Source organism: Harpia harpyja, chromosome 16 (genome assembly GCF_026419915.1).
Source record: "Harpia harpyja isolate bHarHar1 chromosome 16, bHarHar1 primary haplotype, whole genome shotgun sequence".
Lineage (NCBI taxonomy): Eukaryota > Metazoa > Chordata > Aves > Accipitriformes > Accipitridae > Harpia > Harpia harpyja.
Genome location: NC_068955.1, coordinates 13,722,891 through 13,744,420, shown reverse-complemented (window position 1 = coordinate 13,744,420; position 21,530 = coordinate 13,722,891). Strand labels below are relative to the sequence as shown.

The window sequence follows — 21,530 nt, the reverse complement described above, 5'->3', positions numbered from 1 at the left end:
AACCTCTCTCCTTGTTGAACCCTGCTGCTGTCTATCATGCCCCATGCAGCCATCATAACTGCTTCACATTCCTCTGCATCCAGTTTTATCCCTTCATTTGCCGCTTTATACCTACAGCAGAGGGTGAGGGAAGAATGACTTCTTCATAACATCAAACCAGCTAACTTGTATCTTAAGTTGAAACACTGGAGAAAACATTGCTTTCAGAAGCTTACTTAAGATGGACAATAAACAAAATGGTGGGTTTTCTTCTGCACTTACTGCTTAGTAAATCCCAAACACATTAGTATCATGGTAAATTCTTCTCATGGCCCTTGCACCAAATAATGAATCCAGTGATTTCACAGCTAGATACTCTGGCCAGAGAGTACAAATGGTTTAGGTGGATATACCCACACGTGTGTGCATCACCTGTTATACTCACTACAGAAGATAGACAAGAAAGTAATTCAAGAAGTAACAGAGACATGACGTCTGCTCTGTCATAGGAAAATAAAAAAAATTGGTGGTATGCAATGCTTGCAAGTATGTGTGGGAATCCCTGCATGGTAAAGTGGGTTAAGAGATCCTTTGTAGCTATATTACTAAGTGAAGTCCACAGACATCTTGGTTCCCAGATATATGAAGTCTTAATACCTGTGCAGGTATTGCATACATTAGCATTGCATACTAAGCAATATGGCAGGAATCTGCACTGAAGGTTATTTAGACAAGATCCTGTGAACACAAGTGTTATTTGTGACCTGGATCTCAACCAATTATGCCTTCTGGGGTTAGGAGCCACACTCAGACACAGCCAAAGCCATTAGCAACAGCGAGGAAGGAGGGGAAAATGAGAAGACAAGAATCAAAACAGGAAAGATATATCCTGTTTTTCAACAAAGAAAGCAACCAATTTCACAAAAGAACATCACTCTGAAGCAATGATGTATATATTTCTTTTGGGGGAGGTCAGGGGTTGGGAGGGATGGGACTGGACCGGCAGGACTACCTGAAGTGTCCGGGAAACTCAGCAAGCCATGGAGAATGAGTGCACAAACAAGTCTCCCTGTCTGCAGAGCTGGTGATGGGTGAGCTGGGGAAAATGGAACAAAACCGCTGCTGCTGGGAGGCCTGTTGGAGAGAGACGAGAGGCAGCAGCTTAGTTTGGAGGTAAAGAATGTGGAGGGGGACCACAAAAGTTGGGAACAGGCCTGTAAGGGACAGCAGGAGATTCTGATGGAAGATTTCAGTCCTCTCTGCAGAAAGACAAACAAAAAAGAACCACACCCATAAGCCTGATACCAAATTAGCTTGGCACATGGCTCTCTTAATTCTGCCCAAGTATTTTCTGTTTGATGACAGACTGAATTGCTGCTCACTGAATGAGGGTTATCTCCCCCATGCATTACCAGCCTGGCAATCAGAAGGGAACCTGGCAAACAGGACTAAGAACAAGGACAAAGTAATCTTCTCTCTGAGGCCTGCTGCCAAGTGACAGAGCTGCCTGTCTACCAGCAGCAGCACTTTCACCAGGGACTTGGTACAAGAGCTTCTCTTCCCTGCAGGTAAGCATGTGTCACCTGGGGGGAAGCCCATCTGCTAACTTCACCACATGATGGACACAGAGGGGGATGCAGGAGAAGAACAGCAGGAGTTAAGAAAACAGCCTTTTGGCTTGTCCCTGCCATCAGCGCTCAGTGATGCACTCCCAAGTGCTGGCAACTTCAAGATACAAGGTGACGGGCAGTCTGATAACACGCTCTCCCTACCCTGCTGCTCCAAGCATCCATCCCACATTGTAAGCACTAAGTTCCCAAGGAAACCAAAGCTCCTTGGTACTGCTGACTGAGATTTTCCAGTTCATCCAGAGGGCAGACCAAGTTAGGTCAGACTCTGTAAGAGACCTGACAAAGCACAACCAATTACCAGGATTGCTCCCAGGACCTCTGAAGACCTGACAGCACAATGGCTTGGCTGTTATGCTTCAGGCTCACTACTAACGGTGTCATAAGATTTCATTGCTGTCCACCACCCCCCAAAAGTGGTTTATTCAGATACAGCTGTGTGATCTTCTTGTGGTATTTTCCTTTGGTGCTGCACTGTGAGTCCCGGGAAAACACCTGGAGAGAGTGCAGTAGGGTGAAAAAGCCAGACAGCTGCAAGCACATAATAAACCATGGGTGAAATTTCACACAAGAGCTCACTGAGTTCTTCTCTGTGGGCTTTGGGATCTTCCGTGCTGATGTTAGAACGACTCACTAGAGCTTGCCAGAGTCCTTACACCCATCCTGCCACAGGCTAAGGCCCAAACTGTTCCTCAGTACTTCGGAAACTTGCTGCTTCCCAGACAGTTGACACCTGAGTATCAACTGAATTTCTTTCCAGACTGTGTTATATATTCAAGGATATTGTGCTAAAGAGCAGGAAGTTTCCTTCTAACACTCATAACATTTTTAGTTCCTTTCCCACTCTTTTTTCCACAGCCTCTGGTTTCTTCTTCAGCTTGTGGAGAAAAGAGAGTCATGCACATATTCCCCCAAATCTGGTAGTCTAGCGCAGGACCCCACCTCAAAGTTGGTATCTCAAATACTTATTTAATCCTTTCCACTATAGTTGTGTTACAGAGACCTCATCAACACTGGGTTTGCATGCAAAACCAGTTTGCTTTCTATATCCTCCCCTCTGCCAAACCCCACTGCCAGCTCTGTCAAAGGCAATAGTCTTCATAGCCACCCACGACAAGTAGCGTAAGTTGAGAATTTTGCAAAAGCTTGTTTTTAGCTTGGAAATGATACTGAATTTAAATTGTAGTTCTAAGTGGTTGCAGAATGTTTTAGCAGCTGCTTTCTGCTCCCACCCTCATTCCCCACTTTTCCCTTCCCATTTCCCCTCATCTCAGTCCACTGGGGTGTTTTGGACTCTTTGCTGAATATTCAGCTCAGATAGAGGAATCAAATCAAGTTTTAATCAAGCATTCAAATCACTGCAGGTAGGCTCATTTGACAGTTTCAATAACCAAGCACTCTTGTGACAAAAGCCACCGACGCATGAAACTCACATATGCTGTGCAAAAGCTGAAGTACTAATGCAACGCAATCACCAGGGACTCTCCACAGAAGACTACTAACTATACTGTGCAGATAAACTTAGTATTAATAACTCTAATGCACCACAAGAGACACTAAATTGTGGAGGAAGAGGGGGGTGGTACAGAAAATTTCCCAGAAGCCCAAGGTCAGTACCTCTTTTCTGTATGCATGAGTGAGTCTAAACTGATTCTTGGAACCAGAGTCTTCTTGAGCTATGTGAGTAGCTCTTCTCGGCATTGCTGTCCTGCATCAAAGTACTCTCTCTTCCAGTTATTGTCTGGAACTTCAGATAAGTGAGGTCATCTCCTGAGGTTAGCCAAGGGGTACAAAAGCTAAAGGTGACCAAGAGGTAGCAACCATGCAGAACAACAGGGATGTATAAGCAACCTGGTGCTGAGCCCTGACAGCACAGTAACACCAGCGCAAAGTTCACTTTTCTGGAGGTCTAAATCTTTCTGCTAAGCATGAAGAAATAAAGTTGTTCTCACGTGACAAAAATCTGAAAACAGGTGCCATGTAGAAACACTGCCACACAAAAATGTATTTTCAGTTTTAGGCAAAAGCATAACTGCTTCTCTGTGGTCAGGCAACACTATGTTTCTAGAACTACAGCAGGGTCATAACATTATTCTATCTAGTCCATACTTGACGTTGGGGAAGCCTCCCCCATTTGGGGAGAGGTGGTATACAACTGGATTTCTAAGGAGTTAATTTTCCAAACTACTGAGCACTGACACAATTCACTCTCTCTCTTTGACATCCACAAGAATTTTACCACTAACTTCAGTGCAAAAAGAGTTTGGACAACAGGTGTACTTAAAAATTTCACCTGGAGAGATTTACTACAGAAATATGAAGACAGGCATAAATGCAGTCTGAACAGAAACGTATAGGTGCAAGCACCAAAATAAACAGAAGGACAAAGGGTTAAAAGAAGGGCCTGTATTGCTAACGAAGACCACACCGAGGCTGTGGCAGTGTCACATCCACCAGCCCTATCCTCCTTAGTGCACGAGGAAAACAGGCAATGGGTGGCAAGTTGGCCTAAGATTTATGGAAGATGGGGTAAGCAAGGCTCTGCAGCAAAGCACCACCCTGCAACCGCTGCTGAATCCTAAAGGGCACAAAAGATCTGTCCAAAACCACGCTTGTTACATCAGGAAGAACCCCAGAGACTTGACATCTGGCATCCTTTGTCCTCTAAGTCACAAACAAGTGATCCTTGCCAGACCACTTGGACATACACCTCCTGGTGCTTGCGGGCATGTGGGTACAAGTATGCAGATGAATGAAATCTATGACAAGAGCGTCGGCAGGTAAAATCAACTTATTTAAAGATTTTTTGAATAAATACTACTTTCCTCTTCCATAAGATATCCCACTGTATTTTGTTACGCTGATTTCCCTACACGCCCACAATTTCTGTGATACTCAGCCCCTAACTGCAGCAGAGGATGAGCCCATTTAAGTTTCCTTCATAAATTAAAACTCTTCTGCTTGTCTACCCTGTATTCACAGCACCTCACCACTCTCAGAGTTGCTCAGACCACAGACTCTCTGTAGGTTATCCTAAGTGGGAAACTTCTCCATCAAAAGCACTGCAACCCTTCATGTGAATTCCTGTTTTTTACAGCTCAGGTAGTAAGGACTGAACATTTAGTCCAAGGAGGTTAACAGGATAGACTGTTGTATAACAATTGAAAAACTATTTATACTAACACTCACCACATTACTACCATGGTTGAAACTTTAATGAAAGAAGATTTCTCCACTTAGGGGAAAAGGGAAATGCTTCCAAATCTAATGATAATTTTAGGCATCTTAAAGTAATTTTCCATTTTATAGGAAGATTCTGGTGTCAACTTGTTTCTTCTGTTCTTCATTTATGATAAAAAAGAAATTACAGTTGAACAGTTAATGAGCCACTTGTATATGCCACACAAAGGAGAGATGCTGCAGTGCCAAACATTTTAGTGTCTGAGCCTGTTGAAGAAAATAGCTTTATAATTCATACATGTTAAAAAAAAAAAAAAATCTACACTAAAAGGAAGACCAGACATTGAAATACATATCTGCAATAGGATGGCTGAAGGATATAAGACATCTCCCAGCCCAGCCTCCACTAACAAACTTTGAGCACAGGAATGGTATCTGGCTTGTGTTGGAATGATACATTTCCTCCTCCCACTTTCTTTTCTTGACAAAATTAGTTTCCCTGGGATGAAGGGAAAAGAGAAGCATGTGGCAGTGGTGCATGCAGTCCTGGTTCTGTGATAAGCAGAGACTGCAAACCCACCACGCTGAATCCTGCCAAACATCCGCTCATGTGAACTAGATTACGGGACTTTTTGTTGGTTGGGTTGTTTATTGAAATTATACCAGGGAACTGAATTTACATCTCCGAACCCTACTTTGCTTTCTGCATTTCAAATTGTTTATGTTACTTTATTTGGCCATAAGATTCCATTTAAAAGGAAAACAAAGCTCCCCAAACTCTTGTCAGTATTCACATGCAATCTAATGTAGGGCAAAACTGAAACCCAATGAGAATCTCAAGAAGAATTTGTAACACATACAATACTTGAAAAGATGAACTTCTGTAAAGGTCAGATTCTACCAGTGGATGGATAAAAACCTGTCCTACCTTGTGGATGAACTTACCATTAAGAATGCTGTTACTTGCCTTAATGAGACATCCCTAATATTCGATACTCAGTGAAAAGACGTTGATCCTTTTCCAGTTCAATCTAGTCATTCATAGAACTTGGGGGAAGAATGGTATATACAAGCACAAGCAAATGCTACTGAACACAAGACCACCATGTTTGAAGCTCTAAGCAGCCTTCATAAATAATGGTCCACTTTCAGCAAACGGTGATTAGTCACTTCTTGCTCCTCTGCCAAAAGAAGGCGCTGTCTCACTTACATCCTTTATGGAAAACAACATTTTGAGATTGGACTCCTGGGTCCAAAATCCCAGCTACAGGCCATTTCAGGAAACAAAACTTTCTCCTGAAAAAACAACAAAGACTATTATCACTTAGGTAAGCATTAAACCACCTCAAACTACTTAAAAGCACAAAGAAATGAGGAAGTCAAAGTTTATTCTACGGGGGATCCTGTGCTTCAAACACAGTCAGAACTTGGCCACAAAAAGGAAAATACAACTTTTCTAAAATACTGAACAAATTAGAATTCAAATCTCTGTTTCATAAATCCAAGTTATTGTGCTGATAGCCCTTTCACTTTAGGGCATGAAAAAATCAATAAACCAAACAATTTCCATAGATATTACCCAGACTTCCCAATTTCAAATAGGACCAGGAAAGGTTATATAAAGGACAAGGAAAAGAACATTGCACTGGCATCACTGTAGAATTTAGACAAAGTTTGGCTCTGAACAGCAATTAAACTGGGTTATAGGATTTAAATCCGGTGCCCTGAGACTAAGCTGACTCCTAATTCAGCTATGGCCTTGCACAGAGAGTGTGGCAGAATCACAAGGTGATACTGTTTACATATTTTCTGTGAAGGCCAATTACGTGGTTTACTAATATAATCATACTGCAGGTCCTGAGCTCTTAATTATATTACTGTATACATGCCTAGCTTTTTGTCCCATGAAATACTTGTAAGACCTCACCATTTCATGGTCACTTTTGTCCTACTATCTGGCTTAAATTGTTCCCTGCTTGGCATTCTCCAAACTAGCCAGCATCGCTGTTCTGCCACCAAGTATGATTAGCTCATGCTCAACTTCTCAGATGCTTCAATGCTGCTGTCTTCTGTGCATAGAAGTGTTGATGTAAGGAAAAGGTGACCCACCTGTCCTTTCCATAACACAGGTGCTTCTTACGTGTGTGGCTGCATGTTGAGAGGGAAAGACACAGCCTCCCAGCTCCTAAACTTGCATCCATCTTAGCATTAGGATCTATCCTGGTTTTGAGCACTGTCTACTTCCAATCAAAGGGACTGTCTGTGTATGTGCATGCCTCCATTCATACTTGCAGGCTGCATCCTCATTTCCATGCCTGCTGATGATAACATCTATTGCTAGCAATTTGTTTTTGTTAGTTCTATCGTTGTCTGCTTTGCACCATTTTCTTTTCCTGTAGATTAGCTCTTTGCTAATGTTTCCACCCTCTTGTGCCATAGAGCATCCTTTCTTAGCCATTTGTCATTTTAGCACTAGCACACGTGCTCCTCGGGGTTGTTTACTACAGCTCCAGGCTCCCTCCTCCCAAACCTGGCTACTTCCTATCCAGCTACACATATGCAAACTCACAATTTCCACTGGTCTCCAGACCAGTCTTGTCAACATGGGGCAAAAGTTCAGACAGACATAAAATCTCAGCAAATCTTGCTGCTCACCAGTTAGTAGGCATCAGCAGCTATGGGTAGTAAAGCCAAAAACTTGGTGGGGTAGGCTGGTACAGTCGCCCAGTCCAATCTGCGAAGCAGCGTGCGCTGCTTTCAAAGCCGCCTGCCAAGGGAAGAATGCAAATGTCCAGCCTCTGCTGACAGCATGACTAAGTCGGCAGCATTTCAGCTGGAAAAAATCCCTATTCTCTTCTCATCTCTGTCCCTCCTGCAAGTGTATTCCACGCTGCCTACCAGATGGCCCCCTTTGCGCTGAACTTGTGCTCCCATCTCCTGTGGAGACAAGGTGTCCCACATTCGCTCCCCCATCACAAGCCGTGGAGAGGACACTCTTGTGTTTTTTACGCTTAATCCTCAACGAAGTAGAGTTGAAAAGTCCACCTTTCCAGCTTGTTTGTCAGCATAGCCTCTTCCCCCTCCCACAGAGTACACAGTTCTTTACACCACCTCCCACAGCAATAAAAAAGAAAGGCTTCAGTATTTCTCGGCAATCGCATTAACTTTGATGAATTGTCTGGCAGTGGCACCTGCTGCTAAGGATACAGATGTACAAGATGAAGTAAAAGGCATTTCTCCATAAAGCAGATGATATCGCTGCAGATATGTCACTCTACAAATATGTATTTTTCCTCTCATCTGACCAATGATTTTTGCTTTGGCATAGGCATCAATAAAATAGCTTTGGGGGACAAACAACTCCAAATAAACTTTGCAGAAATCCTGGTAATGAAACAGAGAATATAAGGAAGAATTTCCTTAATGTTTCACTGAGAGAAGCTGTTCTTCTTTTTGAGTGGAAATTTGCTGTATTTAAAACATCATTAAATACAGCCCCAGGAAAAAAGAAAACAAACCTGACGTATTTCACAATAATAACTTGAGTATTATTACAACTGAGTTGTGCTCTGTGGCTACCAACCCTTTCAAATGGAAACACATACACATTCATATTATTAGTTCAATAACAGGAAGGCAAATTCTTCTGCAGGGAAATTCATTTCAGCAAAGCAGATCAAAAGTTCAGAAGGAATTAGCGTGCACCAAGTACAACATCCTGCAGAAAAATCTCCCATTCCAGTTGGAACTTCAGAAATAACTACAGTAGAATAGCCACTAGAATATTCATTATAAGGTATATGCAACACCCAATATATACTGCAAACCCTGAGGGCATATTTGTCACTTCCACAACGGCTATCAAGGGATTTAAAAGTGCTGCATAAAAATGCTTTATTTTTTCATTATTTATTTTTTTATTTTATTAACCTTCAGGGTGAATTTTTTTTAAGGTGGGCACATGACAGCAACATAAAAGGTCAGTTATTTGGTTCCTCATCTGGCTGCTTTGGCTGTTCAGAATACACAAAGCAACTACAAAGCTGCTATGAAAACAAGTTGGGGATCTTTCAGCATCAGGCACATTCTGTCCCAGACAGCATCATTCTGGTATAGATGGTCCAAAATGGATATAGGGGCTGCTAAGGGCAGGGATAGGCAAGGACAGCCAGGTCGGCCGCAGAAGGGTGTGCTGTTCAGGTGTGCTGACTCAAGTAGTCTACGATGAGATGCCATTACAGGTACTAATTCAGACAGCATTAATTTAAATTAGCTCGCAGGCGGCTCTAAGTTCTGCAAAGGATAAAAATTCCTCTTTGTGTAACATCAGTTCTGGCTATAGTTACACCGCCTGATCACAATCAAGGGCCTTCCTTCCCAAGACCCCTGCAGGATATGCACTAGGGTTGGACTTCTATACAGCTCATAAGAACATTGGCACTTACGTTAAACAGGATTCCAAATTTACTTCTAAAAGATGAGAGAAACTAACCACTACATGAGGGGCTTCTATGCTATGCAGTATTGGCCAATGTCCAGATAAGTTGGGTCAATGCTTTGGCCTAGTGCGGTAATTTTTTGTCATGCCTACGAAGTATAGCTCCTTTTGAAAGTGTTCCTGCCTTTTAATTCAGAAGACTTATAAAATTATTTGGGAATCACCTGCAGTGAAATCTGCTGAAGAAATGTTATAGTGAAGTTTTCTTCTTTCAATTTTAATTTGAGGAATCTTTTTTCAGGGTCTGTAGATTATGGGACACTTTTGCTTTGTCTTAACAGGTTTGACGTTAGAAAAACAGAGCAGAGGATCTTGAGACAATATCTAGAAAGACATTAACACGGTTTTGAGGAGGATTTCACAAGTATACAATTTTTTGACTTGCAGTAATGATTTCGACGATTATTCTAGGCCAAGTACAACTGCCCTACAATGCAGCCAACCCTCAAAGGACTCTTGCCTCCTATAGCTTTGTTCCAGACTTGTAAAGGTATTTTTGGCTTCCTAATAAAAGAGCTAGCTACCGCAATACCTTTCCAAATCTAAACACCAGTCTTTTTGCTCACTGATCAAGGCATTGTGCTCCAGAACTAGAAGACACTCTTCCATATCAGTGTATGTCTTATTGGGTACAAAACAGCTTGCATTTTCTTGGTCTAAGGACTTCTCATGTGGACATTATTCTGCCTGGTTTCCATTTTGTTACCAATCTGCACACTGTCTGCCAGGAATATTCCCTTTAACAATGTGGTCGAGCAGGTTGATCCAGACCTTATTCTGTAACAAGCTGAACATGACCAGAGGTGCTCAGCTCTTGTCATGGCCTTTTCTGGCCTTGTGTTCTTTTACCAGACAGCTTCTGCCATGGTACTCAATCCTCTTCTGTCAACACTTTGAATTGTTTGCCCCACAGGTAAAATTCATAGCTTACTCTTGTCAACACAGTGGTTTTAGTGTTGGCAGAGGAAAGCTTATAGGCAGAAAAGCACCAAGAGTCTGCTACTTGCATGCCACCTCCTGGCATATCAATCCCACATAGTCACATCCTCACAACACATAATCCTAACAGAATGGCAGCATGTCAGCCACAGAAATTATTTTAGGATCATTCATAATATCATCCTGCTAAAGACAGGGCAATTTTGTGAGAGAAAAAATTGACACATAACATCTACGCAGTTTTCATTTGACCTTGCTCACATACCTCTTGGCTATTTCCAATTCCTCCTATAAACTGTGCCAAGCTTCGTACTCAGAAATGATGGGGCTTCTGAAGCTATCCTTAACAGCAAAGACTTGATACTTCACAGCACAGCTCTGGCTGGAAATAATCTAGGAAGCACATGCCCTGAAACTCCCAGCAAAGACATGACAATGCCTGATGCCTGGGACTGAATTTTTGCTGCCTTTTCCCACTCCACCCCAACTGTTCCACTGCGCTTCTCGGATTAAAGTGGGAGTGCTGACAGAATACTTATCAGATGGGAACAGAAGTCATCCTGGTCAGCCTCTTCACAGATCCTGACAGGCAAAAGGCTATTTTAAATGTGCTGATTATCAGGCATGTGGATGCCTCCACAGGCTGTGCACTGCAGACTGGAGAAAGAGAAAACCCTCCTTCAAAAAATTTTAGACCCAGCTCTCCCTTCAAACTCTGACAGACACCACTTGCAAGTGCCAAGAGTAAAAGAACAGGGCACAAACATGGTGATAGCCTCCGTGGTATACAATCCCTGCCTCCAGCAACATGTGTCTCAGGAAATTCCTGAGCTGGCACTGGTATATTTATGTTTACATGCTTTTGACAGATTTGCTGGCACGATATTGTCTCATTGCTTTCAGCCCTCAATGCATCTAAGAGCAGTAAGTTCCTTGGGTTAACTAAACACAGTGTGAAAAAGTCCTTCCCTGTTTTGCATTTACCACCTGACAATTCAAGTGGTTTTCCTACAGCTTTAATACCATGAGAAACTGAGAATAAGTGATCATTCCCGACTCGTGTCTCCACGTTGTTTACAACTGCCAAAAGATTACATATCCACCCAACCCCTTCCCTCTGCCCTGCAACTATTATCTATAATAGCATCAGCCCTAGCTGCAGGAACAGGTTCTCTGGGAGACACTGAGCACATTGTCTGATGCAGAGGATTAAGGACATCAGTTTCCAACTGAAAGCATACAATCATGCAGAATTATAGAATCACAGAATTGGGAGAGATTTGAAAAGACCACATGGATGACAGTAGAACAGGTCATATCTATGTCACCCCAGACAGACATCTACTTCATCTATTAATGAATCTGAATCTTCTATTCTGTGACTGAAGCCCATTACTTCTTACCCTACACCTACAAAGAAGAGCTCTTGCTTTCCTCTTTCCAGCAGCCATTTACAGATTTGCAAAATGTTGTTAAAGATCCTTAGCAATCTCTTCTTTACCAAAGAACTCCAATTTCTGCAATTTTCCCTTTAGATTTTATTCCGAGCTTGATCATTCTCACTGCACTCGTATCAAATTGTCCAGCTGATCTACATCTTTCAACTGCAGCTCCTAAAATCTGAACTGTATCCCAGCTGAGACTGTACTAAGTGCCAAAGAGATGGATCATTTCACAGGTCTCATGGGCGATATGTTCTGGTTTTGCATTGCGAGATGGCTTTGCCTTTTGAAGCAACACAGCATTCCTGACTTAAATTCACCTTGTGAACCACAATAAGCCCCAGATCTTCTCTTATAGGCCTATTTGTACTTATGCAGTTAATTATTTCTGAAGTGAAATATATTGCATTTATCAATTTTTTTCAGGCTATATCTCCAATTAGTCAACATCATTTTGGCTACCAAATGCATCTTCTCTATTTCCTGCCCCCTCAGAAAATCAGATCAGGACTGAACGTTACTTGTAACAAAGTACACAGAGATGCGAAAACTTTCACATTCTGAAAGATTATTTTTTAAATTGAGCTACGAATCAGGGTCTGAACTACCTTCAAAATAGTTCCCTCTTCGTATCACAGGTGCAGCTCATCTCTAATGAGGTTTCACAGGATAATTAAATCCGGACAGCTTGGGCAAACATCCAGATATTCAGTTATTCACCTTAGCTGACAACTCTGGCAGATAGTTTGAAGTGTTGTAATTCCTAACACAAAGGGCGCATAATATCTGGGACCACTGACTGAATATTTGAGATACCTCTCATTGCTTTACCCACAGTAGGCAAAAATGGCATTAGATAAAGTGCTGCAGTTAGAAAGGACTTTCTCGTGTTCTTGTTATTTTAAGCAGCTCTGCTATTGGGACAATTAACCAGCAGTTTTGCCATGTCACTTCTTTGAAATACCCATTCAACTATTTTTGTGCAGTGCTGATGACCAGCCTAATGTCCCGCAACATATTTCTAACTCTTACTAAACCTCCCAAAAGGGGAACATACAGTGAGGCCAGCACATAGGACGTGGCTAGGCAGGATTACAGCATCTGTTCTTGTCCTCAGACTTTATACAACTCTTGGAAAATCCTTTAAACTATCCACAGTCCATATTCACCCTCTGTAAAATGGCATTAGTGAGAAGAACACAAAACTCCTGTTTCAGAAGCGGGACGGGCCTCCCAGGAGTGGTGCATGGGCAGTTAATTTGGCAGCATTAAAGGGGTAAAGATGGCATTAGCACTTACATCCATGTTAAATAGATTTTTATTCCCATAACACCTCTATTATAAAATCATCCTTATTACACAGATTGGGAACTGAAAAGCAAGAAAATTAGGTGACTCAATTCCATCTGCAAGGCTGAAATAGAACCCAGGTCCTGCACCAGAGCCCAGTGCCTTACACACTAAGATGTCTCAAGTAAAATAAAACGATATAGATTTAAAAATTCCTGCTGTTTGCTAATCTTCTACAGCTGTACCTAACACCTCACTAACTTAGCTTACTGCATGGAACTACTTTGACTTCTGCAGTTTTCCTCCTTACCTTAGAGCAATGTGCTTCTCACTTTACAAAGTTGTTTTTCCATGTGAGGTTTCCCAAATTCACTTTGGTTTTCTGTTACAGATCAGCCTCACAATGTGGGAGCTGCATGAGAAAACAGTATCGTCTACTTTGAATACCAGCAATGTTTAGGGAAGTAAGCTGAGCCAGCGCACTATAAGAGAAAAAAACGAGGTGCAAATAGCTTTGGCAGTTGGTTTGTTAAGCAAGATCACTGGTACACAGCGCCATGCGAAGCTATCAAGCTCTTCTAACACAAGCCCAGCAATACGTGGGGACAGCACAGCTGTAGGTGCCTGTGTTACGTGTGAAGTGCCAGCAAAGCAAAAGGCAGGTGCCTGCAGCTGCGCCGGGCACGGAGGGGTAGCACCGAGCGATCAGCACAAGTAGATATACCGAGAGTGTCAGACAAGCATGCGCGGCTGCATCCCAGGGCCTAGAAAGAAAACAGATGAATGCACTTGAACGCTGTGCCCGGCTGCCAGGTTGCCACGTGTGGATTCGCATAGTTTTGCCCTGGGCACTAACAGACCAGACAATCTGCACACGCGGCTGGCGTGTGTACTTCTAGCAACACGAAATCTAGCAATTCACTCTGGAAGGAGGATCGTACAGTTACTCAACTCACAGGGCATGCCAAAAACTGCAGGAACATCAATTTCTCAAAGTCCTATTGCTGATGGCCTGGAAGATACACATTTGAAATGTCTCGGGGACAAAAAAAAACCCCAACCAACCAAACAAAAAGGGGTTTGTTTACTGCTTTCAAAGGTAATGTTGGTCACAAAAACTTTGGTAGCATCCTAGCAACCCTTTCAACAAAAAGTCCTGACTGTAAGTACAAAATTCACTCTTCCATGAAATTCTGCCACATTTTAAACGACTGAGAATAATCACCTGAACTCTGTCAAAACGGGGTTTAAACCTGCATAGGTCTCATGCTGCAACACTGACAGAGTTGGAAGTTTGAGAGAGATCTTTTGAGTTAAGTATCCATGTTTTTAAAAAGCACTATTGCAGGAAGGGTTCAAAAGACTACTAACGACTTGTGTATCTAAATTCCCAGGAACTTCCAAGCTAGAAAATTTCTGGAAAAAAACTGCCGTGCAAAAATCAAGGACAAACACTCACACAAAACAGTATTCAGGTAGGAATGAGCAGCACGTCCTTCCAATCACAATATATCATCCCAGGTCTCTGGAAGCTTGTAAGGTGTGAAGCTACAAGTCTCTGTGAAGCTGAACTCGTTCAGAACAGACATTTTTTAAAAGTCATCTTTGGTTTAGTAGGAAATTTTGCACAGTTCACTAGATTTTTAATTATTCACACTCAAGTAACTACACTCCTACTGGAAATCAAAATATTAACGTACGATACCTTGCTGAGAGTGTACAAGCAACACAGGTCCCTCCCAGAGTATCAGCGGTGCTGGGCTCGGACTCATCTCGGCTAGCTGCTCCCCTCCCGTGTCTGTCTGCAGAGCTCTCGCAGTTGGTCTCGCACAGACCGAGAGCTGAGCCCTGATTCATGATTTCAGGCTCCAGCCATGGAATGCAGCCATTGAAAACCCAGAACTATTTTTACCCCTGAGCAGCCGCAGCATTTCTGCCCCATAAAGATTTCTAAAGCTAATGCCTTACCCTAAACACAAACACACCCTGAACCTAACCAGCTAAGATGCATGGTTCCCTGGCATTTAGTGTGGTTTTTAAACTGTGCAGTTGCTATCAACAGGACAAAGCAGCTCAGCCCCTGGCATTATTGTCAGCCCTCAGAAGTCAGACATTTGATCCCAGTTGTCAAAATTAGAAATTCCTCAGAAATGCTTTGCTCCAGGAGATAAGATTAGCTCAGAGCAATGACTGTCTATATGGTTTGTCTTGTAGACCACCAACCCCAGCCTGCATTTCACGAATATGTAATAACATCTTCAGCTAACTGACAGACTGCAGACACAAATAAAAATCACTACATGTCGAACGAAATCACTACATGTTTTAAGGAAAACCACAAGGCCAAGGCAACCCCCCAAAATTTCACAAAACGGACAACAATGGCTTTTTATATACAACAACCAGAAATGTGGAAGTGTCTTTAATAAATAATTAGCAACAAATCAGAGCTGGACACCTGAACTAACTTTTCAAGATCATACAGAGAATACTGACCACTAGAAACTTTTACAACTGTGCTGTCTTGAACCTACAGGATTCTACAAGAGTACTTCAGAAATAAAAAATGCAATCTCATCTTGCTGTGGAGGAATAAATAACAATAAAAAAGAACTAACTGGATTTTTGCATCATCAACTATAATCAACACAATATACAAGCACTGTGGCAGAGAACAGTCCACAAGCAAGTGCGTAGTTGGACGTACATAAGGGGTCCAAATACCTAAGAACCAGCAGACTCACTGACTTAACTTGCTCATATGTTGCTTTAGACAATGAAAAATAACTGTAGGCATTTCTCAGAAATATGTGGTTAAAACACAAGAGGCACGATACAAAACTCAGAACTACAGACCACAGTCAATTATTAGTTCTTACCCTGTGGAAGCATGTGGAGGCTCAGGTAAGAATTAACGGCTCAACATCACATCTTATATTAAAAAATGGTCCCCGTCATCTACAGTTTTCAGGATGATAAAAGAAATAGCATGCAAAGGGTGAGACTGCCAAGTTCATAGGAAGACAGCTACGATCACCATTAAGCAGCAGATGCCATAACCTACCAAGCTTCCCAGTGAGTTTTAGGGGCAGCAACCCCTATAAGGTCCCTTCAAAGAGCAGCTGCAATGGAACCTATGGTATACACATATACCTAGCGTAACCGTAACACTACAGGTAACTTAAACACAAATTCTTGACCAAATATACCCAAAGCTGTGGTAATTGGCATTCTGGAGGTACTCCATTTATGAAAAAGTAACTGAATAATTACAGGAATATTTCTCAGATCACTCACAACTGAGAACCTCTAGCATAATGCAGACTGATTCTGCAGCTCTGAAGGTTCTGGCCGTTTTAAGCATGACCTTGTACTAGGAATCTATCCTTTGCTGTTTCATACTCACAGAGAGTCTATGAAGAAAGTGTAGGAGGAGTGCAAGGAAAATGGCAAAGAAGGAGACCCCTTGGGGGATGAGAAAGCTGCGATTACAGTGTGTAGAAGAACATGAAACATGCTTTAAGTGGGCCAGATCTGCCATCAATGACCTAAAGCTCGTAAAAAGTGTTAAACAAATAAAAGAGCAATACAAGCTTGTCGTGTCCGGAAGGCTGAGCCACTTTAGCCTAGTGCTGTGGGAAACAAAGCAGAAGAAATGCTGTTGCTGTGAATTTGTGTCTCTATGAGAGATTATTCACAGTGAACAGCCTTCTGCTATTTCTGCAATGAGCTGACTCTCCATAAGTCCCTTTCATTTGCAGTGAGACACCAGAAACCCCATCAGCTACAAAAGGCCAAGACAGAGTCTAGCTAACAAAAACCCTGTGCAAGTAGCTTCACCATTTCTATCACTTCTCACCTAAGAATTAGGAAGTACATGTTTCCTACCTGCTAAATTATTACCAGTTCAAGAACAGACAGTGCCTCAAATTATTGGCTCTCACAAATATGAGGAAGTGTAAAGGACTGGTATAAAACCCATTCCTTTCCAGTAGAATATTTAAGGTTCCCCTTGCATACTACCAAACAGACTTCAAAGGGGAAAAAACCCCTACACTAATACAAACCTGAAGCTGTCTGATAATACCTTCTGCTTTTAATACCTTATTCAGCAAGCTTCAAACTCTTTGAAAACCCAAAGGTGAAGAGTCAAGATAGCCTCCATGAATTTTTAACCAGGCTTCCTTGGAGACTGTCAACACCAGACAGGAAATTATTCACCATTCTCCCAGCTGAACTCACTGGTTCACATAGTGATGTTGCAGGACGGTCAGAGGAGTGTCTAAAACTGGGAGTAGCAACATGAGGCCATCTGTGAGGGCCTCAACATTTGCTGATTTGTTTCTAAATGAAGAGTTTAAAGTATTTATTTACACACTTGCTTTCAAAAGCCATTCTTTTCCCCTCTGTCCTTGATTTTATGCCATATGGAAATGGCTTGGGATCAATGGTCACAAGAAAAAGAAAAAAAAAAACAACCAACCCTACACAAAGCACACAAACATTTTTTAGGTACCAAAAGAAGAAATCACCAAAAGTAATGTAGCAGTCACCATGACAATTACCAGAGATGCTTTAATATATAAGAAAGCAGGAAGGCGAGGAACCAAATGAAAAAAGTAGCAATTTAGGGAGTCAAATTCCAACAAGTTTTAAAGTTTTTGTTCTCCCAGAAAATCCACACTACTCATCTCATTTTTGAGAATTAGCACCATGCAAGGCATCTTTTAAGACATTTTCAGGCATAATGAAGAAATCCCAAATCACTTTTTCATAAAGATCTTATATGCTTCTAGGAGAAGAGCTAGAGTGAAACTATCGATCATTGGTGTTAAACAGTCCATGCAACTGAAGACCAACAGAAAAAGGAATCCGAAACCAATTCATCAATTTAATAGTTTCAATTTTCAGGGAGAATATAAAATTATTATAAACAGCAGTTATAATGCAGAAACTCAGAGGCATCTCCAGGTCTTGCTGTTATTGTTCAAGAAGTACAGCCAGGCTGTGGATCCTGCTTAAACAGAAAGTGAGGGGAATGACCCGACAGCTGATAACAATTGCTGCCACTTCCTAGCACCACTCTGGGGAGTTTGGACAGGAAGGAGGGGAAAGGAAGAGATTCCTAAAAAGGAGTGTATTTCTAGCTTAGATCCCAAGCTAACTGCCTGATAAACATTTTGCACTTGCATGCAGACAGAAACCAAACACGACAAGGCACCCACAAACATGCATTTCTTTCCTCTTCTTCAGCAGCCTCAAGTGCAAGTAATCATGAACAGTTATCACCACTATCCATCCAAAATGCACATGCATGAGAGAGACGAACACCTGTACAGCTACCAAGAGCCAGGTTTGCAATCACAGTGTGGGACAGTTGCTAACTGCAGGCTTAATTTCTGTTCATGTCATTGCAACGTTGTGCCCAGTGCCATAAGAAGTCTTACCCACTTCACAGGGGTGAGATGTTTACAGAATCAACCCCACTTGGGAGGCAGAGGCCTAGAACTGATCCACCTGCACTGATGCAAATCCAGACTGCAAACAAGGAAAAGCTCAAGTTATGACATCTGCACTTACTCCTGTTTCAAAGAGGAAAACTGGAAGTAGTATCTCTCAGCCTCTGCTTAGGGCTTGCACTGATGCAGCCATATTGCTCGATGGCTTCTAAGTAGTCAGGACACTCAAGAATTATCACTATATGTCTTATTTCTTTTACCATTTCCTAAAGCATTTGCTCCGAGCTACTGTTGAAAAAGGATATTGTGCTAACATTGCTCTGACTCAGAACTGCCTTCCTTCATGAACTCAAGACCTTGCAACACAGCTATTTAATATATATATTATCTGAATGTACTGCCAAAAAGAGGTGCAACTATTGAAAGTGAACATGCCTGTAATATTAAGGGCGCTCATTTTTGTGTACAAAAGAATTGTCTGCCAATGAAATCTGAGGGTGTGCATGTGGTGCTGTTGCATATGTTAGCAGGAAAGCTTTATTCTACTCGCAACAGAAACACCAAATTCCCTGCAACAATAAAATATCAAATCAGCAACAGAAAATGCCAACATTTTAAATTCAGTACTGAAGCCCACCTCCCATGTGTTTACCTTTAATTTTGGCTTCTTTTATTGTTATGTGTTACTTGTCAGATAATGCAAAATGCATCAAATCAGGGGTTTCTTTCAGAAATTCTTGTAGATATTCTCCCTAAATTCTTTCTTAGATCACAGCCTGGTTTTTCCCTCTTCATTTCTTCCCTTATCCCCTCTCTTTATTTCACTCTCCTAGATCAAGAGCTAAAATGTCATCAACCTCTGTAAAAATATATGTACAAATAAGGAATTAGTAATCTCCTGTGTTACTACATTCATGTAACTGCTCCTAGTCCAGTTCCTTAGAATGCAAATTGGGAGGAAATGGCAGACCAAATACAATCATAACAAGACAGTAACATAAATGGTCAGCATTTTAACTTTTCTAAATGGAATCACACATGCAGCATTCAACAAAAAACAAACAAACAAAATTAATCTTCTTCTTCAGGTAATCCAATTTTGAGCAGTACATGTAAAAAATGCTATTTAGCTTGTATGACTTGTAGCAGGCGCCTTCGTTACCATAAAGTTTCCTTTTATAACTAGCAGTGGCTATGCTAAAACATTTTTCAGCACTTCCAGGCTTTCCAGAGAGGAAGACTAAGAAAGCAATATATTTTTTTTGTATTTGTGAGAATCAGCCATTGATTCAGCATAGCATTTCCATACTTGAACTGTTCCCCAGGTAAATCCAGTGGAATATTTCATATTTACCCAGGGCTGCCACACATCTGGGAGTCCTAACGATATCCAGTGTGCACAGTAAGTACAGTAGCATGGAGTTAGCCCAGTATTTTTCAGAGTAGGCTAGAAGACTTGAGGACAGCTGTTACTGCATTAGCTCAAAGCTGCCACTTTTTCGTGGGTTATCAGCTACGCTTCTAAAACAGGACAGCTAACACCCTCAGTTCTGACCAAAGGGTACCAGAACGGTAGCTGGTGCAAGATGCTCTTACCTGGGAAAGCTAAATGGTTTATGTACAGCATAGACATAGGGATCAATAACTGAAGCCATCATCAAAGGAGACAGCTGAGCCTTGAGTAATCACAACAAGACATCTTTTACCTGATAGATCAAATCTGGAAAGGGTATCTCTCCAAGGGGATAGGTTGCATCCCACCAGTCTCTCAGCAGCACACAATGTAACACTTACTACCCAAGAAAGAAATCTGAGACATTTCCTACAATCTGCATGCCTCTGCAAAAGTCTGATCACCTGGAGGTGAGATTCAACACAGATCCAAGAGCAGTCCGTTTAGGCGATCAGATGGGCAGCTGCTCCCTGAAGACACCAGGTCCCTGGAAAAGGGCAGCTATGGGAGAGGCAGATATTGGAAGGAGTACCTGAAGGTTAATATCACTGCACACACCCCACACAGTTAGAGGGCATGACAGCCTTACCTAGACACACACTGCAGCTACCAGCAAAACAGCAGCTTCAACACTATTTATTCTGACATGTACGTATGTACATGCTCTTGTCTTCCAAGTGTTTACCACGTGCATCAAATTGTTCTTAGGAGACAATTTCTGAAAGTGCTCATGTTGCAATTACTCTCCACAAATTTGTTTTTCCTGAAGTTTACTAGTTCTCAGAGATTGTCTGTTCTCTGTAGGTGTATCAGCTGATTTATTAAAACACAACACCCTTCCCTGTAAATCTTCCCTCACGCATGTCTTTAGAGCACCAAAGCTACCAAAACACAATTACTAAGGTGTTAGTAGTAAACACTATTACTAACGTAGGGATTCCAAAGGCATTATGTATCTAGCTTACTTACAGGCTTTGGAAAAGCCACTGACTTAACAGGCAATAAAATACACATCCAATTTCTTTCTTCTTTTGTGCAGTCATACACCTTCTCTGCAAAAAATACATAATTTTCACAGGAGTGCAGAAAATACTTTATTATGACTATTACTGTTATTTCTTCATAAAAATAATCTGCACGGAAGGCTATGGATTCAGAAAGGCACTTCAGCATATACTTAACTAAGCAACCCAATAGCCCCATCTCATACACAGTCCTGCAAAACAAGAGGTGAGAATCAGCAGGCTCTCTACTGCTGTCTGATGAGGCTAGCCAAGGCTATGCTGCATTTTTTCCTCAACTGAGACACCCAAAGATAAAAAGCAGGATATTTCCTGGTACACTGGCTAACTGCAAGTGGGAATGCTCCTCTAGACCAAATTGCTCTCTTTAATATGAGATAAACAAGCAACCTCTATCAAGTATTAGCAGTCCACTATTTCTAGGGTGTCCTGCATACTCAGAAACATGCTCTCTACAGTTACAAAGATCATAATGCCACCTTAGGTTCTGTGCAGTTCTTGGCCTCAGGAGAAATTAATTATCCTTCCCCTTTTACTTCACAATACACAAAAATTAAAAGAAAGCAATATTCCTGCAGGCCAGCAGAAGAACTTCCAAACATGCATGTTTCTCCCTCCACTTACAAAGCCCATTAGAGAT

General features: G+C 41.8%; 1 protein-coding gene across 11 annotated transcripts in view; it reads right to left on the bottom strand.

Annotated features, from left to right (window-relative positions):
• TSPAN4 (tetraspanin 4) overlaps positions 1–21,530 on the bottom strand; it is a 486,303-nt gene that overhangs the window by 259,123 nt on the left and 205,650 nt on the right. The window contains exon 1 of one of the 11 annotated variants that reach the window (XM_052810439.1): positions 14,662–14,751. The exons of 7 other annotated variants lie outside the window; for them this stretch is intronic. In XM_052810439.1, coding sequence (XP_052666399.1) covers positions 14,662–14,728 — 67 coding nt within the window. In that variant the 5' untranslated portion in view covers positions 14,729–14,751. Of the gene's footprint in view, positions 1–991; positions 1,071–14,661; positions 14,752–21,530 lie in introns of those variants that run through there. 3 more of the 11 variants (XM_052810433.1, XM_052810430.1, XM_052810431.1) reach the window with 3 other exon arrangements.